The sequence below is a fragment of the Gouania willdenowi genome, chromosome 12 (assembly GCF_900634775.1).
Source record: "Gouania willdenowi chromosome 12, fGouWil2.1, whole genome shotgun sequence".
NCBI lineage: Eukaryota > Metazoa > Chordata > Actinopteri > Blenniiformes > Gobiesocidae > Gouania > Gouania willdenowi.
The window spans coordinates 27928462-27951351 of NC_041055.1; the positions used below are offsets into that span (position 1 = coordinate 27928462).

Genomic DNA, 22890 nt, shown 5'->3' on the forward strand with positions numbered 1-22890 from the left:
AGTAAACGTCTCTCTTTTTCAGACTGAAACCGACTTGTTGGTGCAGCTGATCTCATTCTGTGTGGATCTGATCTAACCCTCAGAGCTACATATACTCCTGAAAAACAAGACTACACACCTTTCCCTTTGTTTCCATGAGCTGGAATGTGAATCTCCTGACCTGAGGCTGCTGTAATGAGAGGTAAAGCCAACTTTCTGTCTTTTCTCGTGCTTCACTGACACGAAATCAGTGTTTTTGTTCTTAAACATGCTGTGTGTGTTGCTGCAGCTTCTGCGCTGGGACCAGTCTGTGCTTTACTGCTACTGCTACTGGAGCCTTTACACTGTGGGGATGAGGTTACCTCCAGTACAGGTAGGTCAAAGGTCATGGTGCTTTGATAGTATTAGTAACAGAGAGGGAAATAAAGTGTTTAGATCCAGCAGGCTCTATATTGAACCTGATATTCCAGTAACCGTGATAAGTTATAGCCTATGACATCCTGGCATGATGACAGTATTATCTCCAGCCACAAAGGGTGGAAGGAGGATATAGGTTTGAGCTCCTTCCATCTGTCCGTCTGAGTTAAAGGGGACAGCTTTTCTCAGAAACTGTTGAAGATAGGATAACCAAATGTGGTGTGTGGCTTCAGGCTATCAATACCTTGATGGAGTTCGAAAATGAGAAGTGTGCAAATATTTTTCCCGGAGTATCTTCCCGGGTATCTTCAAAGGGGACAGTTTTCTTAGAAAACATTTAAGATAGGATAACCAACTCTGGTGTGTGGCTGGATGTTGATGTTGATGTCTTTTTGTGTTGTTTTTTTAAATTTTTTTAACATTTAAAGTAAGTCTGAATTGGGAATTTACACTGCAATCTAATATTTTGCTCCTTTGTGACTCTTATCTGATGTTTTTGTGATATTTTTGACGGGTGCAGCTCACATGGATTCTAATATTTTCAAATTAGGCTAAGCCACTTTCATATTTGATCACTTTCCTAGCTGTTGTCGTGGCAGTAGTTTTACATATTTGAACTTTAAACATGTATAGGGCTTTATATTTGTTCTGTTAGAAAACATTTATTTGGTATATAAGCTGGCATTTGATCCACACACAGATATGATAAACTATTTTATTGCATTAACTACATATCACATGCATATTTGTTTTTCTTACATGTTTTGTTGCCTCAACATATAAGAGAAATGCCCATGTTGCAAATAATTATATAATTTATGGTAATAAACAGTATTACTAACTGGGATTTAAAGTGGTTGTTTTATTATTTGAAATGTATTTGTGCCGCCGTAATTCTAGTTTGTGTCCCTGCATTGCCCCCCCCAACCAAAGTTTCCAAGACCCGTCCCTGATGGCATAATTTACCCTCATGGCTCATTGAACGCATCTTTTTTTCTAGAAACTATTTACCCTCGCTGACGGTAAATCTACCCTGTAGTGTGCACGTTTCTGTGTTGTGCAACATGGGGTGGTCAGTGATTTGTCGTGAAGGAAATGAATTCAACACAAGCAAAAGCCCCTCAAACACACTTTTCCTGCTGGACCTGTACAGCCTCACTACCCTGTCACACACCCACACACACACACACACACTGTGCCAAAGATCCTCAACGACAATGGGCAGAGGGCCAAATGATCCGGTAAAAAAAGCATCTTAACTAATATGTCGCCAGACACCTTCAAGACACGAAGAGTATTTTTGGAACAATTTGAGCCCATTTTTGCTTATTTTTACCCTTTTTCTGCAACTACCATATTTTTTTTTACCTATTTCCATCACTTTTTCTTGCCATATTTTTGCTCCTTTTAATGCATTTTTCCTACATTACTCCCATTTCTGCCACTTCTCTATCAAATTTCAATGCCTTTTTTGCACATTGTTTTCCACATTCAAAACATTTTCAGCCCTTATAAACCCTTTCCACCACTTTTTTCACCTAATATTGCATACGTTGACCCATTATTGTCACATTTAACCTCTTTTCACCACATTTCATGCTTATTTTTGCCAATTTAACCACATTCATGATTTTAATGTCCATTATTTGCCAGTTTGAACTATTTTTTCTACATTTTCAAATTATATTACCCACAATTTGCCACATTTAAACAATTTCTATGGTTTTGCTGTAAAGGATCCAATAGGAAGTAAGCTGATTGTGTTTGCGGATTAATATGGTCACTAGATCAATTGATCTCATAAAACCATCCCAGATCAGGTTAATCAATCAAAGGTATTTTAATCTTTTTTTTTTTTTTTTTTTTTTTTTAAATGCATAAACTGTTATGTTTTTATATTTTAGGCGACTATATCTGTAACATATTTAAATAATCAAAATGAACACTAGTCTATTTGTAAGTCCTTAGTGCACATGTGCCAAACTCAAGGCCCGGGGGCCAAATGCGGCCCTTTAACGCATCCAATTCGGCACGCAGCAGAAAGCACTAAAATCAGAGAAACCATGAATCATTGTGTAAATGACCAACTAATTTAGTTGTAGATATCTCCAAAATAATACACAAATTCAATACAACTCCACACTAGTAGCAGGGCTCACATTTTCCCCATGTTTATATCATATGGTGGAAGTCATTTTTATTTTCACAAATCTTCACAAAATTTCCCCAAATTACATAAAAATTAGCTACAAATTCCAATAAATTGAAAGTGAAAATCCTGCATGGGCTGATATGTGTCACTTAATGCTTTGATATTATCAGTGCTGTACATATTTTAACATTTTTTTGTACGTGGAACTGCAAACTAGAGCACAACAATTATTAAATTAGGCCCACTTAAGATAAACTGCTCCGTGTTTGGCCCCTGGACTAAACTGAGTTTTAATGTCTTGAAAAAATTAAGGATGAGTGTTGAAACGTGTGAAGAAGAGTCTTAGCGTGAATTCTTTAGCTTCTGTCTGCATGGTATTCATTTTCCTCTTTTTCCACTTTAGATTGACAACTTCCCTGGAGTGGAAAAGTTTGAACTCACCTTTACCTTTTCAATCAGATAATGTTAGGATAGTTTACATAGCTGGCAGATGAGATTGTAGATGTAGATTGTAGGAGAGGCAGATTGATGGAACCTTTCCCAGAAAAGATTACATGCCTACAAAGCTGCACATAGAGCTAATCTATGATTTTATCAACTCTTTGTCTTTAGATGGACAAAGTAAAGTCTCATAATTTAATATTATTTAATATTTAACATCATCTTCATAATTGTTGAGGGTTTAGGCGTTCGCTTTGATGCTCAGTGCATGTATGGACCAGTTGACAGTGCATGTTGTATCTTGTCAGTTAAGTAGAAAAGCCCCCCCCCCCACCCCCCTTTCCCTCTTCAAGCTTGAACAAAGGCCTTTTTGTGTCTGTTTTTCCACACTGGTTTGCCTGACTAGTCAATCATAAAACATTATATTTTGTTTCAAACAGGAAACTCGTAATATTAATATTGGCTGTGTATCGTTTTTTGTAGTAGGTAAAATCCCTCTGTTTAACCGTCTAATCCTGTGATAACATCAGAAAATGCTTATGTAATTTCATTCTTTTTCAAGTTACATCCTGTTATTTTATTTTGTCAAGAGACAAAGTGAAGGCAAAATAATTTGCACATAGAAAACTACTTCTACACATGTGCTCTGTTAAAATAAATGATAATAATAATAATAATTTAATTGTTGAGTAAGAGAAGTTTATTCAGATCACAGAGTGAAAGAAGGAAAGAATTATCCAATTTATGCCAGTATGGAAACTATGGAGTACTAGTGCTCAAATATGGAGAACATGTACTCTACGTGTCAAACTCATGACCCAGGGTCCAAATCCGGGCCATTGGAGCATCCACTTCGGCCCGCAGGAGAAAATAAAAATGACAGAGAAAACAAGAATCATTGTGTAAATGAAACTCAACAATATTTGCAGGGGCTCACAGTTTTCCCGGTGCTTATGTGGCATGATTGCCGTCATTTTTAATGTTAAGCAGTTGAAAAAACTCAAAATTCTTATTAAATCCTTCACTTTTCCTCAAATTGACTTAATATTTCCCTTAATTGAAAATAAATTCATCACAAAATCTAGGAAATTTAAAGTGAAGATCCTGTTGCGACTGATATTTACAATATCACTTATTGCTTGAATATGTTGGTTTATATGAAATCTTAGTACAATTAAATGGATTTTTGGTTAAAGCCACAATTAAAAAAAATCCATTTGGACTTTTTTTGGATCAATACAATAATTGCACAGGGAAATATTGCGATATATCACCATATCGATTTATTCTTACACCCTTAACTAGTAGTACTAATAAACAAAAAAAAAAGTTTTTTAGTAAAGGTAAAGTAGACTTAGAACTAGTAGTATTAGTAGATTTAAAATATGTGACTAGTAAAAACTCAAAGCACTACCAGTACTACTTGTAATCCAAAGTTTATTACTATTAGAGCTATGGTTGTTATCACTGATATTACATTTATGCTCAAATGTCTTTTGAGGCATTAGTATAGATAATATTAGGGCATAACTTCCTAGTTAGTAATAGTAGTTAGCATCCTATGAACAAGTAAAGAAAGAAAATATCTGTAAATATGTATTTATCATAGGAACATACAGTAAATGTATGGAGATGGGAATGAACTGCTCATGTCAAAAGCAGCAGAATGAAGGATGAAGTGTTTGAAACACTTCAGAATGGACTGAGCGGATGTTGACTGAGGAAATGACTGAGGGACGACCTGAATATATACGGGAAAGTAACCAGAGCGTTTCTTATGTCAAACATGTGGAATGTTCTGCAAAGTCCAAGTCAACGTCCAGATGTGATTCCAGCTATGCATGGACTTTAGCTGAAGACACGACTGGTTATTTGTTCTTTTCCTATTTGTTTTATGCATTGCATTTGTGTAAAATATGCTATCTTTCTTACATTGGTTAAATAAGAACCTTAAGAATGGAAGAGGGCCACTGGAAAAAACCCAAATATAACAGCCACTGGGAAAAATAAACACATCTAGTAGGGGAAGAAAAAAAAAATCACAATTGTAGAACACTTTTTTAAATCATATGGTTATCATTTTTGTTATTTTTTTTAAGTCTTGATCTCTTTTTTTGGTCTTGATTTTTTTTTTTTTTTTTTTTTTTGTCCCAATCTTTTTTGTCTGAATTGTATTTTTGTCTCAGTTTTATTTTATTTAAAAAAATTTCAAGTTCTCGATTCCTCAGTAACCCCTCACTCATGCTGAAAATCCAAAAATTTTGTCATTTTTAAAATGAAGTTAAAACTAAAAAAAATATTAATTAAATTAAAAAAAAAAAAAAAAAACCCACACACACAAAAAAAAAAGTGAAGACTAAAAGAAAACAAATGAAGACTAAAAAAAAGTCTTCTACATTTTTTTCTTTTTTTATTTCTTCCACCACTGGATCTGTTTTTTTTCAGTGGCCCTAATCCTCTTCCATACTTGAGGAAGCACCTACAGCATAACTTGATTTTTAATTTTAAAGATGTGATGGTTCAACTAAGATACTGAAAGTTTTGCCACTGACTAAATATTATCTTAAATGTAACTAATTATGACTGCTTTGACTTAGTTTTATAACAATTTAAATTGTTGATCTCAAGCATCAAAAAGTACTATTTTCCACTTGTTTTCCACATCCCTGCTCAAGACCTGAGTTATTTTCCATGTTCTGCTACATGTGTGTTCATATGTGAACTCTGAAAGAATTTAACATTTCCTGCTTTCTTTCCAGTGAACCCATGCTGTTATTTCCCATGCCAGCATGGGGGTGTGTGTGTGCGTTACGCTGAGGACAAGTATGAGTGTGACTGCACCCGCACCGGATACTACGGGCAGAACTGCACCATCCGTGAGTCTATTTACTCTCATCTCATCCTCTGGTATTATGCCTCCAGGGAAATATGAAATACCTAAAAAGCAATCTAAAGATTAGGATTTTAATTTAAAACAAAATAGTAAATAAAATTAGCTCCAGGCTGGCATGATTAAAACTGCTGGTCTAGACTCAAATATTTGGAAATATCACAGCAGATGAGGAGACTGGTTACTCAACAAATACACCAACAACACACACTACAAACATTTATTCACTGGGATGACATGCTTTTATCATGTCATGATTACCTTAACTTTGATTGGCAGGAAAGACCAGGGAAATTGTCCTGTAATGTAAGATAACATATACGGTACTTAAAACAATATTTTTGCTTCTTATGTAAGGCAGAAAAGGCAAAAAAAAAAAAAAAACTATGAGAAAAGAACTCCCAGAATCCACTTGGTAACATCTTAGTGAAGCTGCTGCCAGTTAGAGGATTGGTTTCACCCTAAGGAGGGATTTAGTTGAAAGGGCAAGTATAATGAAATCTGCTATTAAAATTAAAAACAATGTAAAATCATAAAGGAAGGAATCCTGACTTTAATCTCAGAATTCTGACTTTAAACTCAGAATTCTGACTTTAATCTCAGAATTCTGACTTTAATCTCAGAATTCTGACTTTAAACTCAGAATTCGAACTTAATAATAACTAATAATCAACTGTTAAAAGATAAATATATAAATATTAAATAGAAATAACTTCAAACTGAAATAGCAAAAGCGTTTAAATTTTCATTGTGCATTCTCTTCCAATCTTTACAGTATTTTTTGTTTCTGTAACAAGTTAACTAGCTTATTTTTCACCCCACTAATAAGTTATCACACACTTTTACCATCACTAGTTCACTAGTGCTGCTGCAAATCTTTAATTTTACTCGTTCATAAACATGTCGGTTCCACTTAGTTTACTAGTAAGGCCTAAAAAAGGCTTAAACAATGTGAACTAGTTCAATAACATGCTTAAATTCCAAAAAGAATCATTGTTTTATAAATGTTTCATTGGATTTTGTTTTCCTACATAATACCTCCCTTGCATTGACACACAGTCTGATCAGTGTTGGCACTGATACTGTAATAATGTAATAATTTCCTGCAGAACTACAGTATGATGCCATGACTTTGTATTATTATTGTATTATAATATTGGATCCCCCCCAGTAACATCTGCTCATTCATGTCTGTGTCTTCCTATCACAGCTGAGTTTTGGACCCGGGTGCGTGGGCTGTTGAAGCCCAGTCCGGGTGTGGTGCATTACATCCTCACTCATTTCCGCTGGCTGTGGGACATCATCAACTGCAGCTTTCTGAGGGAAGTCCTCATGCGGCTGGTTTTAACAGGTTCGTTACTGGGAAACCTAAATCTGTGGCGTGTCACTATTTGTCCTTTTTATGTTTTTCCTTTTTATTCATGTGTAGTGCGATCTAACCTGATACCCTATCCACCAACATACAACTCTAAATATGGCTACCTCAGCTGGGAGTCCTATTACAACCTCAGCTACTACACTCGCATCCTGCCTCCAGTACCTGAGGACTGCCCCACGCTTCTGGGGGTCAAAGGTCAGAGTTGACTTTTTTATGTAATATACATTTTTTCTTCTATTTAAACACAACTAGTTAAATTTTTATTTGGCTTCATATTAATAATATCTATGAATTGAATGATATGTTCAGGTTTCATGACTGCATAATAACAGTAATAGCCGCGTAATAACCAAATAATAACCACGTTATGATGCGTGATAACAAGTAATAATCGTATTATGACTGCGTAATAATTGCATTATAATGCATAATACTCAATTAACAACCGCATTATGACCGTGTAATAACCGTGTGATAACCTTGTGATGATGCGTAATAACAGCGTAAGTAATAACGTGTAATAAGAAAACCAAAATAATCCTAAATAATTTATACAAAGTAATTTGAACTTAAACTACTTAATTGATGTAAATACAAAAGATTTAACGTCATTGTTTTAGATTTAGTGCTGACGTGTTCAAATTTAAATACCGATTTTTTACAAAATATTATGATGATTTCATTTGACTTCTTCTGGGCTTACATTTGATATATCAAAAGCCATATTTATTTTATTTCAAACCATAATTATTACAGTTTCATAGTCACAGCATTTTTCATCGTAACATTTTTTATTACCTGCCTTTGTTTTGTTTCACTTGAACTCTTCACACAGTGGCCCACATGCAGAGCTCTGACCTTGAATTGTCCAGCAGAGTTGCTGTGTAATGTGTCAACTGTATCAGCGTCTCTGCAGACACGCAGCTTCAGTGTTATGACTAGAGGCGTGGCATGGAGTGGCGTATATCTGAGACGCGTGTGCGTGACGTGTGTCTGTGCGTGCATGTGACCCTCTGCAGGACAGGCGGGGCTTCCTGACCCCGAGCTGCTGGTGGAGAAGCTGCTGAAGAGGAGGACCTTCAGACCCGACCCGCAGGGATCCAACCTCATGTTTGCCTTCTTCGCTCAGCACTTCACCCACCAGTTCTTCAAGACCTTCAACCACATGGGCGTGGGCTTCACCAAGGCTTTAGCTCATGGGGTTGGTCTGAACCTGTTTTGAACATATATATATATATATATATATATATATATATATATATACTGTATATAATGTGGATGAGTCCGAAATGTAACAAGATCTAAATTGTTATAAAAATAAATGTAATAAAACACGAAATGCAATAACGGGTCGACATTGTAAGAAGATGCTGAACCCAAAATATAACGATTTGTTACATTTTAAGTTTATTACAATTTATGGCAGGCAAAAAAATTTTTACATTTTATTACATCATAGAGTGAGTCAATGTTTATGGAATAAAGGATTAAATGCTTTAATAGTGTAGTATCATACACAAATGTGTATGCGTAAATGTTTGTGTGTATATTGTATTATTATTATTATTATTATAAATAATAATAATAATAATAATAATAATAAAGCCTTAAGGAGAACCTTGACATTTTTGGTAACTTTTTTATTTTACCTTCATATGTACTGTATATACATATATATAAAAAAGGCAAAACGTTTTTATGTTTTGGGCTCAGCATCTCGTTACATTATTGACCAATTGCAACATTTTGGGTTCTAGTAAATTTTTTTATATATAACAACTTGGGTCTTGTTAAACACTGTAAACTGTTTGAATCCTTACATTTGATGGTGTATCTTGTCTAACTTCTCTACTGGGACGTCTGAAGGTGGATGCAGGACACATTTATGGTGACAACCTGGAACGCCAACTTAAGCTCAGGATGCACAAAGATGGAAAACTTAAATATCAGGTAAAGAGTCTGGGTCTTTACCTGATATTGATCTAGTATGAGTCTAGTAACATAAATACATAAATAAATGTATAGTTCATGACAGATTTATGTTGGAGCTGAATCATTTCTAATCTTGCTCTCAGTTAATAAATGGAGAGATGCATCTTCCCACTGTGGAACAAGCGCCGGTGAGGATGAGCTACCCACCTGGCGTTCCCCCTCAGAATCAGGTGGCCATTGGTCAGGAAGTGTTTGGACTTCTTCCTGGTTTAGGACTTTATGCAACGCTGTGGCTACGAGAGCACAACCGTGTGTGTGACGTGCTGAAGGCTGAGCATCCAACATGGGACGATGACCAGCTTTTCCAAACCACACGCCTCATTATCATCGGTACGTCGCCCAAATCTTTTTGTTTTCCAATGTTATTTCTTGATTATTATTATGTATTATTCTTGATCAATAAAATGATAAGTTGGGGCCGTCAACTACAGGGCCAAATACGGAGCAGTTTGAGCTTAAGTGGGCCACAGATTTTTTGTGGGAAAAAGAGCAAATTCAACATTAATGTGCTCTGGTTGGCACTTCCACATATAAAAGATATATAAATGATACATTTTGCCAATTTGGGGAAACTTTGTAGAATTCTGAGCAACATTTTCCAGATTTTTGGAGGAATTGAGAGTTCTTTCAACAATTTTAGATTAGAAATGATCGCCATCATGTAATTGGACTGGAAAACTGAGCTCTGCAAGTATTGTGGATTTTACTAGATTTATTTGTATTTGGAGGAACTGAGATATCTACAACTGGATTAGTTGGTCATTTTATTTCTATCATTTTTACTTTCTTGAGCGGGCCAAATTTGATGCTCTAAATGGCTGGATTTGGCCCCTGGGCCTTGAGTTTGATACATGTGTGATAAGCTATAAAGCTTTTCTACAGAAAAATTGACCATACAACTTCTGTTCAAGTCATTTATGATTTATGATTATCCGCTGCGCCTGACATGACATTAGTTTAATGTAAACCATTACATGGGAGAAAGGCCAAAGGTTAATAAGCATTCAAAGTATTTCCTTAATTTTTTCTTTTTTACTTTTTTAAATATATTAAGGTTTCATTTATTCAGACAACTTTTTTTTCAGGAAATTTACTTTGATCTCCTGATATGTTTTGACTCCCAACTGTCAGTCTTCTTCAGCGGTGTCTGCTGATCGTTTTGAAGTTTTTTTGACTTCTGAAGTAATAATAAGTAGGGATGTCCCGATACAACTTTTTCACTTCCGATACGATACCGATATTACAGCCTTGCCTATTGGCCGATACCATTATTGATCCGATTCGATATCAGCACAAATCATACATACTTGTATAACTTATTTTGTAGTGTGGTATGTTAGAAAAGGCTTCATGAAGTGATGTTACTCAAACAGAGAACAATAGTCAGCAACAGTAGGTTACTATGTTGGAGTGTGAACCACAGTCACCTATGAATAGAAGTGCTGGAGCAGAACATTTTATCGGAGAACTTATATCGGTGATTTTAGATGCAGTTCGATAAAATCCGATATTTGTTTTCTAGCTGATATCGGACCAATATCCGATATCAATATTGAATCGGGAAACCGCTAATAATATGTAGTAATAACCGTGTTATAACAGCTTAATTTTGATGACACAAAAGGACACATCAAAGTGATCAGCAGGATCTGAGGGATTCTCAGTCAAAACATGTCAGAAGATCAAAGTAACCTTTTGGACAAATATTTTTGAGGAAAGTTTTTCTCGGGGGGTTAAATACATTAAACCTGTTTAGTTTGACTCAAAGTCCATTTCCCATCTTGTTTTTTCTTCCGTTTTACTCACTCTATCTCTGCGTCAGGCGAAACCATACGCATCGTGATCGAAGAATACGTGCAGCACCTCAGCGGCTACCTGCTGCAGCTGAAGTTCGACCCCACCCTGCTGTTTAACTCGCAGTTTCAATACGGGAACCGCATCGCCCTGGAGTTCAGCCAGCTCTACCACTGGCACCCTCTGATGCCCGACAGTTTCTTGATAGACGGAGACGAGCTCTCGTACGCACAGTTCCTGTTCAACGCGTCGGTGGTGTCTCACTACGGCGTGGAGAAGCTGGTGGAGGCGTTCTCTAAACAAACTGCAGGACAAGTTAGGACCAGTCAAAGAAGACACACATAAGGACATGTTACTGTCATGCACATGGATGTATATGTATATCTGCAGATTTAATGCAGTGCTCATATGGCAAGCCGTTTTAACATTTAAAAAGTAGCTTTACTTGTAATTGTAGATGTCTATAATTCAATTCTGACATATTGTACTTCCAAGTCCACATATCTATAATGTAATTTTGAGTATTTGCAATTTGAATTATTAATATCTACAATTCTATTCTCACAAGTTACACTATTAGTTGTCGATATCAACAATTTAATACTCTAGTCGAAATGTCCCATTGACTTTCATTCAAATTTAATTTCAGATATCTATAATTCAAATTCAACGTGTTACAATTCCAAGGCCACATATCCATAATATAATGTTGACTAGTTGCAATGTTAATTGTTGATATCTACAATTCTATTCTCACTAGTCATAATGTTAATTGCTAATATCTACAATTGTTCTTACTTTTCTGAATTAAATTACTGATATGTCAGCTTGGTATTTTAACTGTTGTATGAATATAATTTCAGATATCTAAAATATAATTCTTACTAGTCACAACTTTAATTTAGATATCTACAATTTATTTTACAACTGGTCAGAATTGAATTATAGATATTAAAAAGAGACTTCTTACTAGTAAAAATAACATATCCAAAATACGAGTTACGATTGTTTTGTGGAAATTGAATCGTAGATATATATAATTCTTATTCTTACATGTGAAAAAAGAGATACTGATATCTGTAATAAAAAAAAAGTTTTAACTAGTTAAAATGTAATTACTACATGTGAAAATATATTTGTAACATGTCAAAATAGTTTTCCAGATATCTAAAGTTGCCATTTTGACGTGTCAAAATGTATTTCCCACTAGTAAGCCGTACTGATTAAATATTAAAATGATTTGCCATAGTGCTCACTGTTGATTTATTAAGTTTGGAACCAGACTACATTTTTTTTAAAAAAACATTTAAATCTGTGTATTCCCTGCAGATCGGCGGAGGTCACAACATCAACTCAGTGGTGACCAACGTGGCCGTGCGGGCCATAAAAGAGTCGCGTCAGCTCCGCGTGCAGCCGTTCAACGAGTACAGGAAACGCTTCAACCTGGAGCCGTACACGTCGTTCCAACAATTCACCGGTGAGACCAAACGAAACGAATCTTTTACATGCTTGTGTAAACAACATGAACACCAGCCGGTCATTGAACCCAATCACAAGAAAGTTCATAAAAGCTTTTGTTTCTATTTCAATGTATTTGCTCCATTTTCTGAACCTGTAGCCTATGACGTAGTGTTTAACCCTGGAACACTATCGGTGGGTGATTTACACCCGAGCAAACGTATTTACATTATTTATTTTCATGAAGGTGTGTTTGTCAGAGTGTCTTTGGTTCAGCATCTTCTCTGATGTTTGAACAATAGTGTTCTAGGACACATTATATAAACATTGGCTGCATTCATCGTGCACTCATCATATTTCACAGTAAAGTGTTTGGTCACTGGGGAAATTAAAATAGAGCTTCCAAACCCTTCCAGAACAATCTGTGTCCGACATGTGAGATTTTTCTGAAGCAAACCCATCTGTCTCCTTATCAATCATCCAAACTGTCACTGTAATAACCTTACGCTCAATGTTAGCTACATATTGGTAGAGTTGCCACAAACCATTTCATCCTAAACTGCCAAGTTTTTCATGGAATTCTACAAAGCGCCTAAAAAAAAATGTTTGTTTGGGGTCAATTACATTTTTCAATTACAATTACCGGTACGTCTTCAATTATCCATGTTCAATTACAAAACAATTATGATTACGGTGACTGGCATTTTTTCCTATTTCAAATACAATTACAATGATTATTTTTCCTCTGTAAGTCAATTACAATTAAGTTCTCAGTTACTAAGGTTCAAATTTGATTAATCACAATTACTGAGCCTTTAATAAATAAGCCCGTGAAACGTAACCTTTCTCTTGTGTTAGCTTTCTGTTAGCATCTCTTATAACGGGTCAGTTTTGACCCATGTCTTAAATCAGTTGTAAAATACACTAAAAAATATTATCTATCATGCATTTTATTTTTAATCTCTCGGTTACTTTGTTAGGCTTCCTAATCAATGACAAATATTGGGATTCATATTTTTGGTGTGGGCATCTGAGCCTTTTTTCTGTCAGTATACCCCTAGATTTGAAAAAATATTAATAATGAAATGATAAAATGATGTGTAAGCCATAGAACTTTCATGCCAATTACAATTAGAAAGTCAATTATCTGAACTCACTTACAATTCAATTATGATTACAAGAGCAACAGATTTTTTTTTAAGTACAATTATATTGCCATAATATCTGTAATGAATGATCAATTATGCTATTACAATCATAATTGATCCTAACCCTGGTTTAAATGCATCCCAACTCATAAAACTAAACCCTAAATCTGTCTTTCAGATAATGAGGAGATCGCCGCCGCTCTGGAGGAGTTTTACGGCGACATTGACACCCTTGAATTTTATCCTGCTTTGATGTTGGAGAAAACAAGACCCGCGGCCATATTTGGAGAAAGCATGGTGGAGATGGGCGCCCCGTTCTCCCTCAAAGGGCTCCTGGGAAACCCCATCTGTTCCCCAGAATACTGGAAGCCGAGCACGTTCGGAGGCAAAGTGGGCTTCGATATCGTAAACTCAGCCACTCTGAAGAAGCTGGTGTGTCAGAACACCAGGACGTGTCCGTACATTTCCTTCAGGGTTCCATCGGAGGAGCCACCTCCAGCAGACGTACGGACCGATGATGAACTATGACCTTTACCCACCAGCAGGAAAGTTTTCTTTCCAAAACTCAGTATGAAGTGTTAGAAGAGAACGCTGTTACGACAACAGTCACGGGAACCAGGTGTTGAAGAGCACAGAAACAAAGCGAGGGAAGTCGTTAGCTGTAGAAAATAAACGGGCGCCGTTTTGAAATGGGGTAAAAATACTTGTCTGCCTCCTGTATGTCCGATAACAAAACCGGCTTTATTTAAATACTGGAGTGATTTATATCTCTGTATTCTTATAAAGATACTCTACCAGAAGAGGCCAGGATACGATATATGGTCACATTAAGTTACCAGTGCTCGGGATATATGAGTGCACATACAAAGTCCCAGCCATCAAAATATTCATGCAAACTTTGCCTGATAAAGTCCATATTAGGAAATATCATGCTGTAAAATCCCTACACGCCATTAATCACAGCGTACTTTACAACAGATATAAATACACCATATTACCATCTAGAATGAAAACTAAAGCCACCGAGATGCCCCTAAAATCCTAATTTCAGATCTTAACTGTTCACTTACCCGTTATGAAATGTAGAGAGCGCACGTAGGAATGAGACGTTTTTGGAGACCAGTTTTTACCCATGTGCACCCTACCAGACTCCAGCATTTTCCACCGTCCTATGAAGGAAAGCCAGCGTTTTCTGTGATTTTTCTGTTTTGGAATTTTGGAATCTGAATTATTTTTGCCATAGGACAAACAGCCAGACACACAGCAGCTCTTCAGCGTGGTGAAACGTCTTCTGTTACAATGGAAGTCAACACATTTTTTTCTCCCAACACAAATACGGCGACTGGCGTTGCTAGGCAGAAACAGGATGCCCGACTTCCCGAATTCTTCTCTTCACCATCTCATTCACTCCTGAACAAACCTGTCAGCGAGGACACAAACATGGACATTCTCTAACAAAGAACTGTATTGTCTGTAGATTTATTTTCTTAAAGCTTGACTTAATGAAAAGATTTGACATAAAGATGATGTTACACTAAAATTTCTTTTTCCTGATTTAATTCTCACCCTCTGCTTCTTCTTTTTCTTGTCTTAAAGAGTAACTAAACTCCAAATACACTTTTTTCTGCTGAATACATATATTTGGGTTTTAAGTAGTGTTGTTGATTGATCCTAGCCCAACTTTTAACATTTTAGTAAAAGTATTTAAATTTTGCATATTTTGTTGTGAAATGTCAGAGTGACTACGCTCTAAATCAGGGGTTCTCAACTTGTCTCACCCTGCGACCCACATTTGTAAAGGTCATTAAATCGTGACCCACTTTTTTTTTTTTAGAATTCAACCAACCGTTACCAGACATACATTATCTATTTTTAAACATAAATCTATATATTTTCCTGTGCAACATGTATTTCACACCATGCCTGTCAAAATATCATCAAATACATATGTTCCTTAAGTATGAATTTAAAGAACTGAGAAATTCAAACTGTTTTTATTTATTTTAATGATATTTTTCCTCGTCCCACCCACAAGTGATTAAACCAGGTTTGATTTTCTTGGAGCAAACTGAGTTTAGAAACTAGTTTGTTAAAGGAGAACTTTACAGCAACAGTCATACAGTCATACAGCATTTCCATCTAATGGTGTACTGCTGAATTTAAAGATCCTCATTAATTGCACACATTATTATTTAACTATGTCTGATCAAACTCCAGACATTTTTGAAAAAGAAAACAAACAAAATATGCACTGACTCTGACAGTTTTGCTTAGGAAATACCTGCTAATCATCATTATGTATTGAGGTAGATTTGTGTCTCTATTATTTAATTAAAAAATATATTGTTAATTTAAAAAAAAACAAAAAAAACTCCCATTTAAAAAAAAAGAAAAAGAAATTTCAAACAAATGTTTTTTGTTTTTTTTTATTTCTATCAAAATAAATATTTTCAATAAAATCAATAAAGCAATAATAAATAATATTTGAGATCCAAATAATTGCATTTGAACACTTTGGTTGAAAATGCTCATTCTTGATAAAAGTAAACTTTTTTTGATTGAATATGTTTTATTATTATTATTGAAGTTATTTTTTATTGAGATAAAAAAATCTACCTCATGCACAATGAATTATGTAAATCACCCACTTTATTAAAGTGATTCAAAGCGCAGATTAAGATTTTGAGATTCACAGATTCATATTCATCTCAATAAGGTCTATACGTGTATTTTGTTATAATGTACATAATGTAAAACAATTTGTTTAACAATCTAAGCAATTGCAACTTCTCTGTTGTTTTATAATAAATGAAAGTGATCAAAATAATATCAGTGCCACTATATCAGTCATTTTTATTATTTCTATAACAGATCTGTTCATGCTTTTATCGCTGCCTTTTCGCACTATTAGTACATGTCCTCCAATAAGAAATCTACGTTCAAATGTATTTACTGAGAATAAATAAAAACGTGAAACACATGTATGCAGAATGAGTTTAGCAAACGTTAAATTGCTACAAATTTTCCACTTTTTTTTTTTTTAAGTTAACAGAATCCACAACAAACAAGTAAAAGAGTAATTTTTATTCATTTATTTTTTTTGGTATCGTGAACGCATCACGACGTAAGAGGGCGTGGTTACGCAGTCAAACAGATTAGCCGAAGAAGGGAGTGGAAAGAAACAGAATTTCTAATAAACATCGTTTGGCTACCGAAAAGGTAAGAACCCACACATATATGCACACAAAGCGTTTATTTAGAAGTGAAATATGTCATTTGACTTTATTTTCTCTGTTTACGTTTTATAAACGTTGTCAAGTGAAGCAAATGTTTGGGGAAGCAGCCTAGCTAGGTCGGCTAATGCTAACGTAGCTAGCTGTTCAACCTACTTACATAACGGAGCTGATTGGATTTTCTTCAGCCTCTTTCCAGTCCAAACCCGTCAATAATTGCACAAGTTAGCTCTGAAAGCAAGCGGAGATCGGAATAACATCGATAACGTGACATGTGGTTATGCGGTCTGCTGTTTTTTTCTGGTTGTTGTGTTTACATTTGCATAGGATCGTAGTCACAGAGACACATATGTTGTTATTGTGTCCAAACTAAAAAGCTGCTGTGTGTGTTAGTGAGAGGGATAAAGCTTTAGTGTCCAACTGTGCATTGAGGCCGATTAAAACACGGATCAGTGCATCACAAAAAGGCCTTTTATTTACAACCTGACACACTTTCACTTAGCGCTGAACAGTCAAATGTGTTGTCCTGGATTCTAATCCGATTCCCTTTTAATAACATGTGACAGTTTGGACGGTTTTCAGTCTGGATTATTGTTGTAATTCAGATTGTATGCAGATAATGTGTGTGATGATCATATGGGTGAAAGTATTTGAGTTGCCCTGAACATCGCTCATTCATGTAAACAAAGCATCACTTGGAAAATATTGCATAAATCTGAAAACTATTGTTCTTATGAGCAAAAACACCTTCCTCTTTACAGGAAATATGTTAATTAAATTAGAAACTCATCATTTTTAGCTACAATTGCATGATTTATCAGTGTCTATCACACTAATGTGCATCTTTACCTACTTTTTCGTACATTATTTTTTCTTTCAAAACCTGGACATGGTTGCTCCCAATTGATTTTATTTAAAGGTATAAAATTGTTCAAGATAATACTTTGAATGTGTGATTTTATTTATTCATTTTTAATAAATGCATATATTTTATTTTTGGTTTTACATAAAACACTTCATGACTAGTGCAGGTACCCTATTACAGGGGTTCCCAACCTGGGGTACGTGTACCCCTAGGGGTACTTGAACACCTCTCAGGAGGTACACAGAAACATTTGTAAGTTTATTCTTTAACATTGTAGAGTTTTTTTGTTTTTTTGTTTGTTTTTTGTACATGCACACATTTTTTCTCATTCAGCAATAATAGTTTGTGGCACAACTCTTTAAAATTCACCAAAAGGTGAATTTCGAATTCTAAAACGAGCAAAACATCAGAAATAAGTGAATAAAAAGGCCTAAATTCAAGGTTGATGTTGGCAAGACACAGGAAAGAGTTTAGATGAGCTTGCAGACATAAATAAATTATGTTTTACATGAACTAAGGGGTACTTGCAATAATAAATAAAGGTTAAGGGGTACATGGGGCAATACATTTTGTGAAACACTGCCCTATTAGATTTTCACCATTAAAACAGCAACTACCCAATACTTCATTAAATTAACTCCAATTACTTCATGTACAACTTTGCACAGAAAAATGTCTTTTTTCCAATGATAATGTGAAATAATGTACAGCCAATTTCATGATTATAATTTGTGTTTCTTTAGTTGATCTTCTAAATAACAGGTAATTGTTTAAGTCATTCCAACTTTTATAAGTTATGTGTAACACAAGGAAATAATGGTATAGATCTTTTTAAAAAATGGTACAATTTTTCTAAGTTTTATGGCCAAAAGATGCATTTTATTTTTTTGATATTTTGGGATTATTGAGAAGATTTATGTTGTGCTCTGCTTTTCTTTTTTCCAAGTAAACTGTCACCATGACTACGCTGGATGACAAACTCCTGGGGGAGAAGCTGCAGTACTACTACAGCAGCAGCGAGGACGAAGGCAGCGACAATGAGGATGAGGATGGGGAGAAGAAGACCATCAGGGAGGCGGACGCCAACGAGCCTGAAATCGATTACAGCGCTGACGGAAGCGCCGTCAACACAGGTGGTGCACGTTGAAGTGTAACGTTATTTAAACATCATATTAATAATAAAAAATAATGCAGAATAAAAAAAAATGTTATGTGAAGAACAGAATCTTTGTTGCTTTTTTTTAAGGAAACCAGTGAAGCATTTGCTGCTAAACGCTTAGATCTGCACTACTAAAGTCAGTAGCTGTGTTTCCATTACAGTTTTTTGCAACTTAAAAGCGATATTTCTAGGGGTGCGCCGATTGCAATTTTCTGACCTGCCCATTCTGATTTATTTTATTTTTTTAACTAGCAGCATTCATCTTAAATGTTCTAATGGTATTTTATTGTTAAACATTGAACAATACCAATGAAACACCACAAACTTGTTGTTTTAACTGCACATGAGGTAATCTAAAAAAATACAAGTTAAAAGTTTAGAAATTGCTGTTCAAAATATTGAATTGTGTCTGTTCCTTTAGTCTTTCATTTTTCACATTTTGAAAACAAACAAAACTTTATGCATGTAACATTGCAGACCTGTTTCGAGCTCTTTGCCAAAAATGAAGTGTACAGCACTATTTTGTTTAGGTAGAGGTAGAAGATAAAATAATAATCTACAGCTCAAACTAACAAAACATCTTAAACCACAAGTAAAGTGTCCAAAGTTTTAAATTTCCTTGTAGTGCAAAAAGAAAAAATGTCCAAATGCAGCAGCTTTGTGGATATTAAAATGTAAAAGATTTCAATCTGAAAATAACTTAACAATAGTTTACTTCTAAACAAAAGCTCCTAAAAGTCAAACATTCTACAAAAAATAAGAAAAAGTGAATCATGTGTAACATTTTTGTCCTCAGGACCAAAGGGTGTGATCAATGACTGGAGGAAGTACAAGCAGCTGGAGGTGGAGCAGAAAAACGAGCAGAAGAAGGAGATGGAGAGACTGATCAAGAAGCTGTCCATGACCTGCCGCTCTGACCTCGACCAGGAGAAAGACAAAGAGAAGCAGAAGGAGCTGCAGGACAAGATTAAAAGCAAAGTAAGCATCAGCGTGATGTGAATAGGGTGCCCCAGGGCCCGGAATGAAATGAGGAAAGTATTATGGGGTAATTTAGGCCTCCGTGGTCTGAAACAGTGGTTCAGAATACCAATACTAGGGATAACATTTTAATTAATTTAACAGTATTTAACACAGTTGTTTCCAACCTTTTTTGGATCGTGACCCCATTTTGATATCAGGAATTTCTGGCGGCCCCAAAGACACTTTTTTTTTCCTTTTACGATTGGTTTTATAGATAAGTTATTTTTATTTATTTTATTTTTCACTGTGTTACAAACACATGCATTTTAATTTAAATAGATTTATATTTTAGAAAGTGAAAGTAAAGAATACAGTTAAGATTGTGTGTTGTTTTATATTTAAAGAATATAATTTTAATCAGTTATTTTTTTTATTAATTACTTGACATTTTAGGTGATCCCATTTGAATTCCAGACAACTCCACATGGGGTTACGACCCCAAGGTTAAAAAACAATGATTTAGTGCCTCCAGAATACATTTATTTCTATAGTTTATCATTTCCGTCGCTAACGCTCTTTATTGCACTCCGCATTCCTTTGTTGTTTCACGTCTAATATGGCAGTAATCATTTTTAAGTATAAAGCTAAGAAATGTCTTGGTCTCCTCTTCTGTCCACACGCGCTGCCCCATGTTTTCTCGGAGGGAAGTGGTCATGTGACCAGGTAGCGTACATCACATTCTGTGACGTGTGTTTGCGGAAAAAGTGTTTCCATAGCGCTTTTAGCGACACATTACAATATTGAAAGTGTAAAATTCCACCGTGAAAGCGTGAAAACTTTTTAGTGATATTTGAGTGTTTTTTTCACATTAGTAGTTTTTATTGCGCAATTTCGATTTTGCACATTTCCAAGGGTAATGGAAACGCAGCTTCTGTCACACTTTGTGTGGATGTGGTGGGGGAACTCGGACTGGTTTACTTTGTTGGGTGGGGGTTTGGTCTGGTCCAAGATGTGACGCTGCACTACAGCTTTAGGTAGGTTGTGACGTGAGAAGCTCTGTCTGTGTGTGTCAGGGGCGGGAGGACAAAAAACATGGGGGCAATTTTGACTCGTGGGACATGGTTTTTGGGGGCTTTCTTGGCTAAATTGAGGGCCAAATGGCCTGTGCACCTCAATAATTTCTAACACTGACCCAGGGTCAGCAAGAAGCCTTCAGATTAATGTATTTTGTTTGGTCGTTATAGATGACCATGCAGGAGTACAACATGCTCCAGGAGGAAGAGGACGATGAGGACTTCCTCCAGCATTACCGCATGCAGCGGATCGAGGAGATGCGTCGTCAGCTCTGTCGCGGTAAACGCTTTGAGCGCGTCTACGAGCTGAACAACGGCGAGGACTTCCTGGAGGCCCTGGACCAGGAGGACAAAGCCACTCTGGTGATGATCCACATCTACGAGCCCGACATCCCAGGCTGCGAGGCCATGGGCGGCAGCCTGCAGTGCCTTGCTCAAGAGTACCCGCTGGTGAAGTTCTGCAGCGTCCGCAGCTCGGCCATCAGCACCAGCGCTCTGTTCAGGGACAGCGCTCTGCCAGCGCTGCTGGTTTACAAAGGCGGGGACCTCATCGGGAACTTTGTGCGCGTCACCGATCAGCTGGGGGAGGACTTCTTCGCCGTGGACGTAGAGGCTCTGCTGCAGGAGTACGGCCTGCTCCCCGACAAACTGGCCATCGGCCCCAAAACGATTCGTAATGGAGCCATCGTACAGAACGCCGTTAGCGACAATGACTCAGATCTTGATATAGACTAAACTGGAGCTGTGATAATCACGTGCACTCACTTCTATGTACGTGGACCAGTGTCATCACACACTCTACTGGCATAATATCATTCCATAGTCCATGTCATGTATATTTAAATCTGAGTGCAAACCTCATCATGTGACTTCACTTGTCATTTATTTATTTATTGTGTTCAAACATTTCCTTGTTTTGTCTCGTGTTTGTTTCTCTGCTGAACGTCTCACTGGCTTTGAGTTGATTTTCCACAAGTGTCATTTCAATTGGTTGGAAATAAATACACAACTCATTTGGACTTGTTGCTCATGTTTGTTGTTTTTTTTATTGTTCAGTTATCCACACAGTAATCAAACTGGATCTCGTTAACCCTAGAATACCATCGGCGGCTGATTTTCACCAGAGCAAATGTATTTATATTATTTTTATGAAGAGTGTCTTGGGTTCCGGAGTAGCTTCAGCATCTTATTGTCATACCCAATAAAAAGTAATTATCAAAATATGTCGGCTAAACATCACCCGGCGTTAGTGATGGTGTTACTAATTTTAGCTAGTGTTTTAAGTGAAGAAATTATTAGATTTTCTTAGTCAAACTATTAATCTCGCTCTGTGTAAATCAACCAAGTGTATTCAACAAAATAAATCCCAGAGTTAGACTTTAGTTTTCTATATTTACAAAAAAAAAAAAAAACAAACACATTGTTTGCACTTTAGCTTCACCGCTAACATCCTGAGCTTAAAAGTAGGTGATGATTAGGGTGAAGCACGGCAACAGCAGCAGAAGGGTCACTTCCTCATGGGAGAAAACTGCTGAGTCATGCAGGTCTTGTTCACAGAAGTACTGTTCCAGCATCAGACGGGTCTCTGGGCTGATGCCTGATTAAATAATATAAAAAAAAGCATCGTATGTTAAGGTTTCATTTATCAAGACAACTTTTTTCAGGAAATTTACTTTGATCTCCTAAAATGTTTTCGAATGCGCGCTGTCCGTCTTCCTCAGAGGCGTCTGCTGTCTTAATTTTAATTATTGTTCCCCCAGAAAACTGTAAAAGGGGGAAACTTTCTAACCCCTTTTTACCTATTTCCTTTGGCCATTTTGTAACTTCCTTTGTCCCATTTTTGCCCCTTTTCAAAAAGTTCTGACATTTCTTCCACACTTTAACTACCTTTTGCCAATAAATATCCCTTTATTTCCTTTTTTGTCAATTTTTTGCAAGTTGTTTTTGACAT

At 36.1% G+C, this 22890-nt stretch overlaps 1 protein-coding gene across 1 annotated transcript; it reads left to right on the plus strand.

Moving 5' to 3' along the window:
- pdcl (phosducin-like) lies at positions 1–21958 on the plus strand. The gene is made up of 14 exons (XM_028462266.1): positions 1–181; positions 269–352; positions 5749–5865; positions 7090–7230; positions 7309–7452; positions 8277–8458; positions 9124–9207; positions 9333–9579; positions 11072–11358; positions 12373–12520; positions 13828–14174; positions 18697–18880; positions 19703–19884; positions 21111–21958. The coding sequence occupies exons 1-14, from the start codon at positions 175–177 to the stop codon at positions 21672–21674; spliced, it is 2718 nt and encodes a 905-aa protein (XP_028318067.1). The 5' UTR covers positions 1–174; the 3' UTR covers positions 21675–21958.
- Positions 21959–22890: the final 932 nt, after the last annotated feature.

Excerpts from the sequence above, each read along its gene's own strand:
- pdcl (XM_028462266.1), top strand. Across the intron at positions 7,453-8,276 it reads CACGCTTCTGGGGGTCAAAG|GACAGGCGGGGCTTCCTGAC; the intron begins GTCAGAGTTGAC and ends GACCCTCTGCAG. Across the intron at positions 9,208-9,332 it reads ATGGAAAACTTAAATATCAG|TTAATAAATGGAGAGATGCA; the intron begins GTAAAGAGTCTG and ends TCTTGCTCTCAG.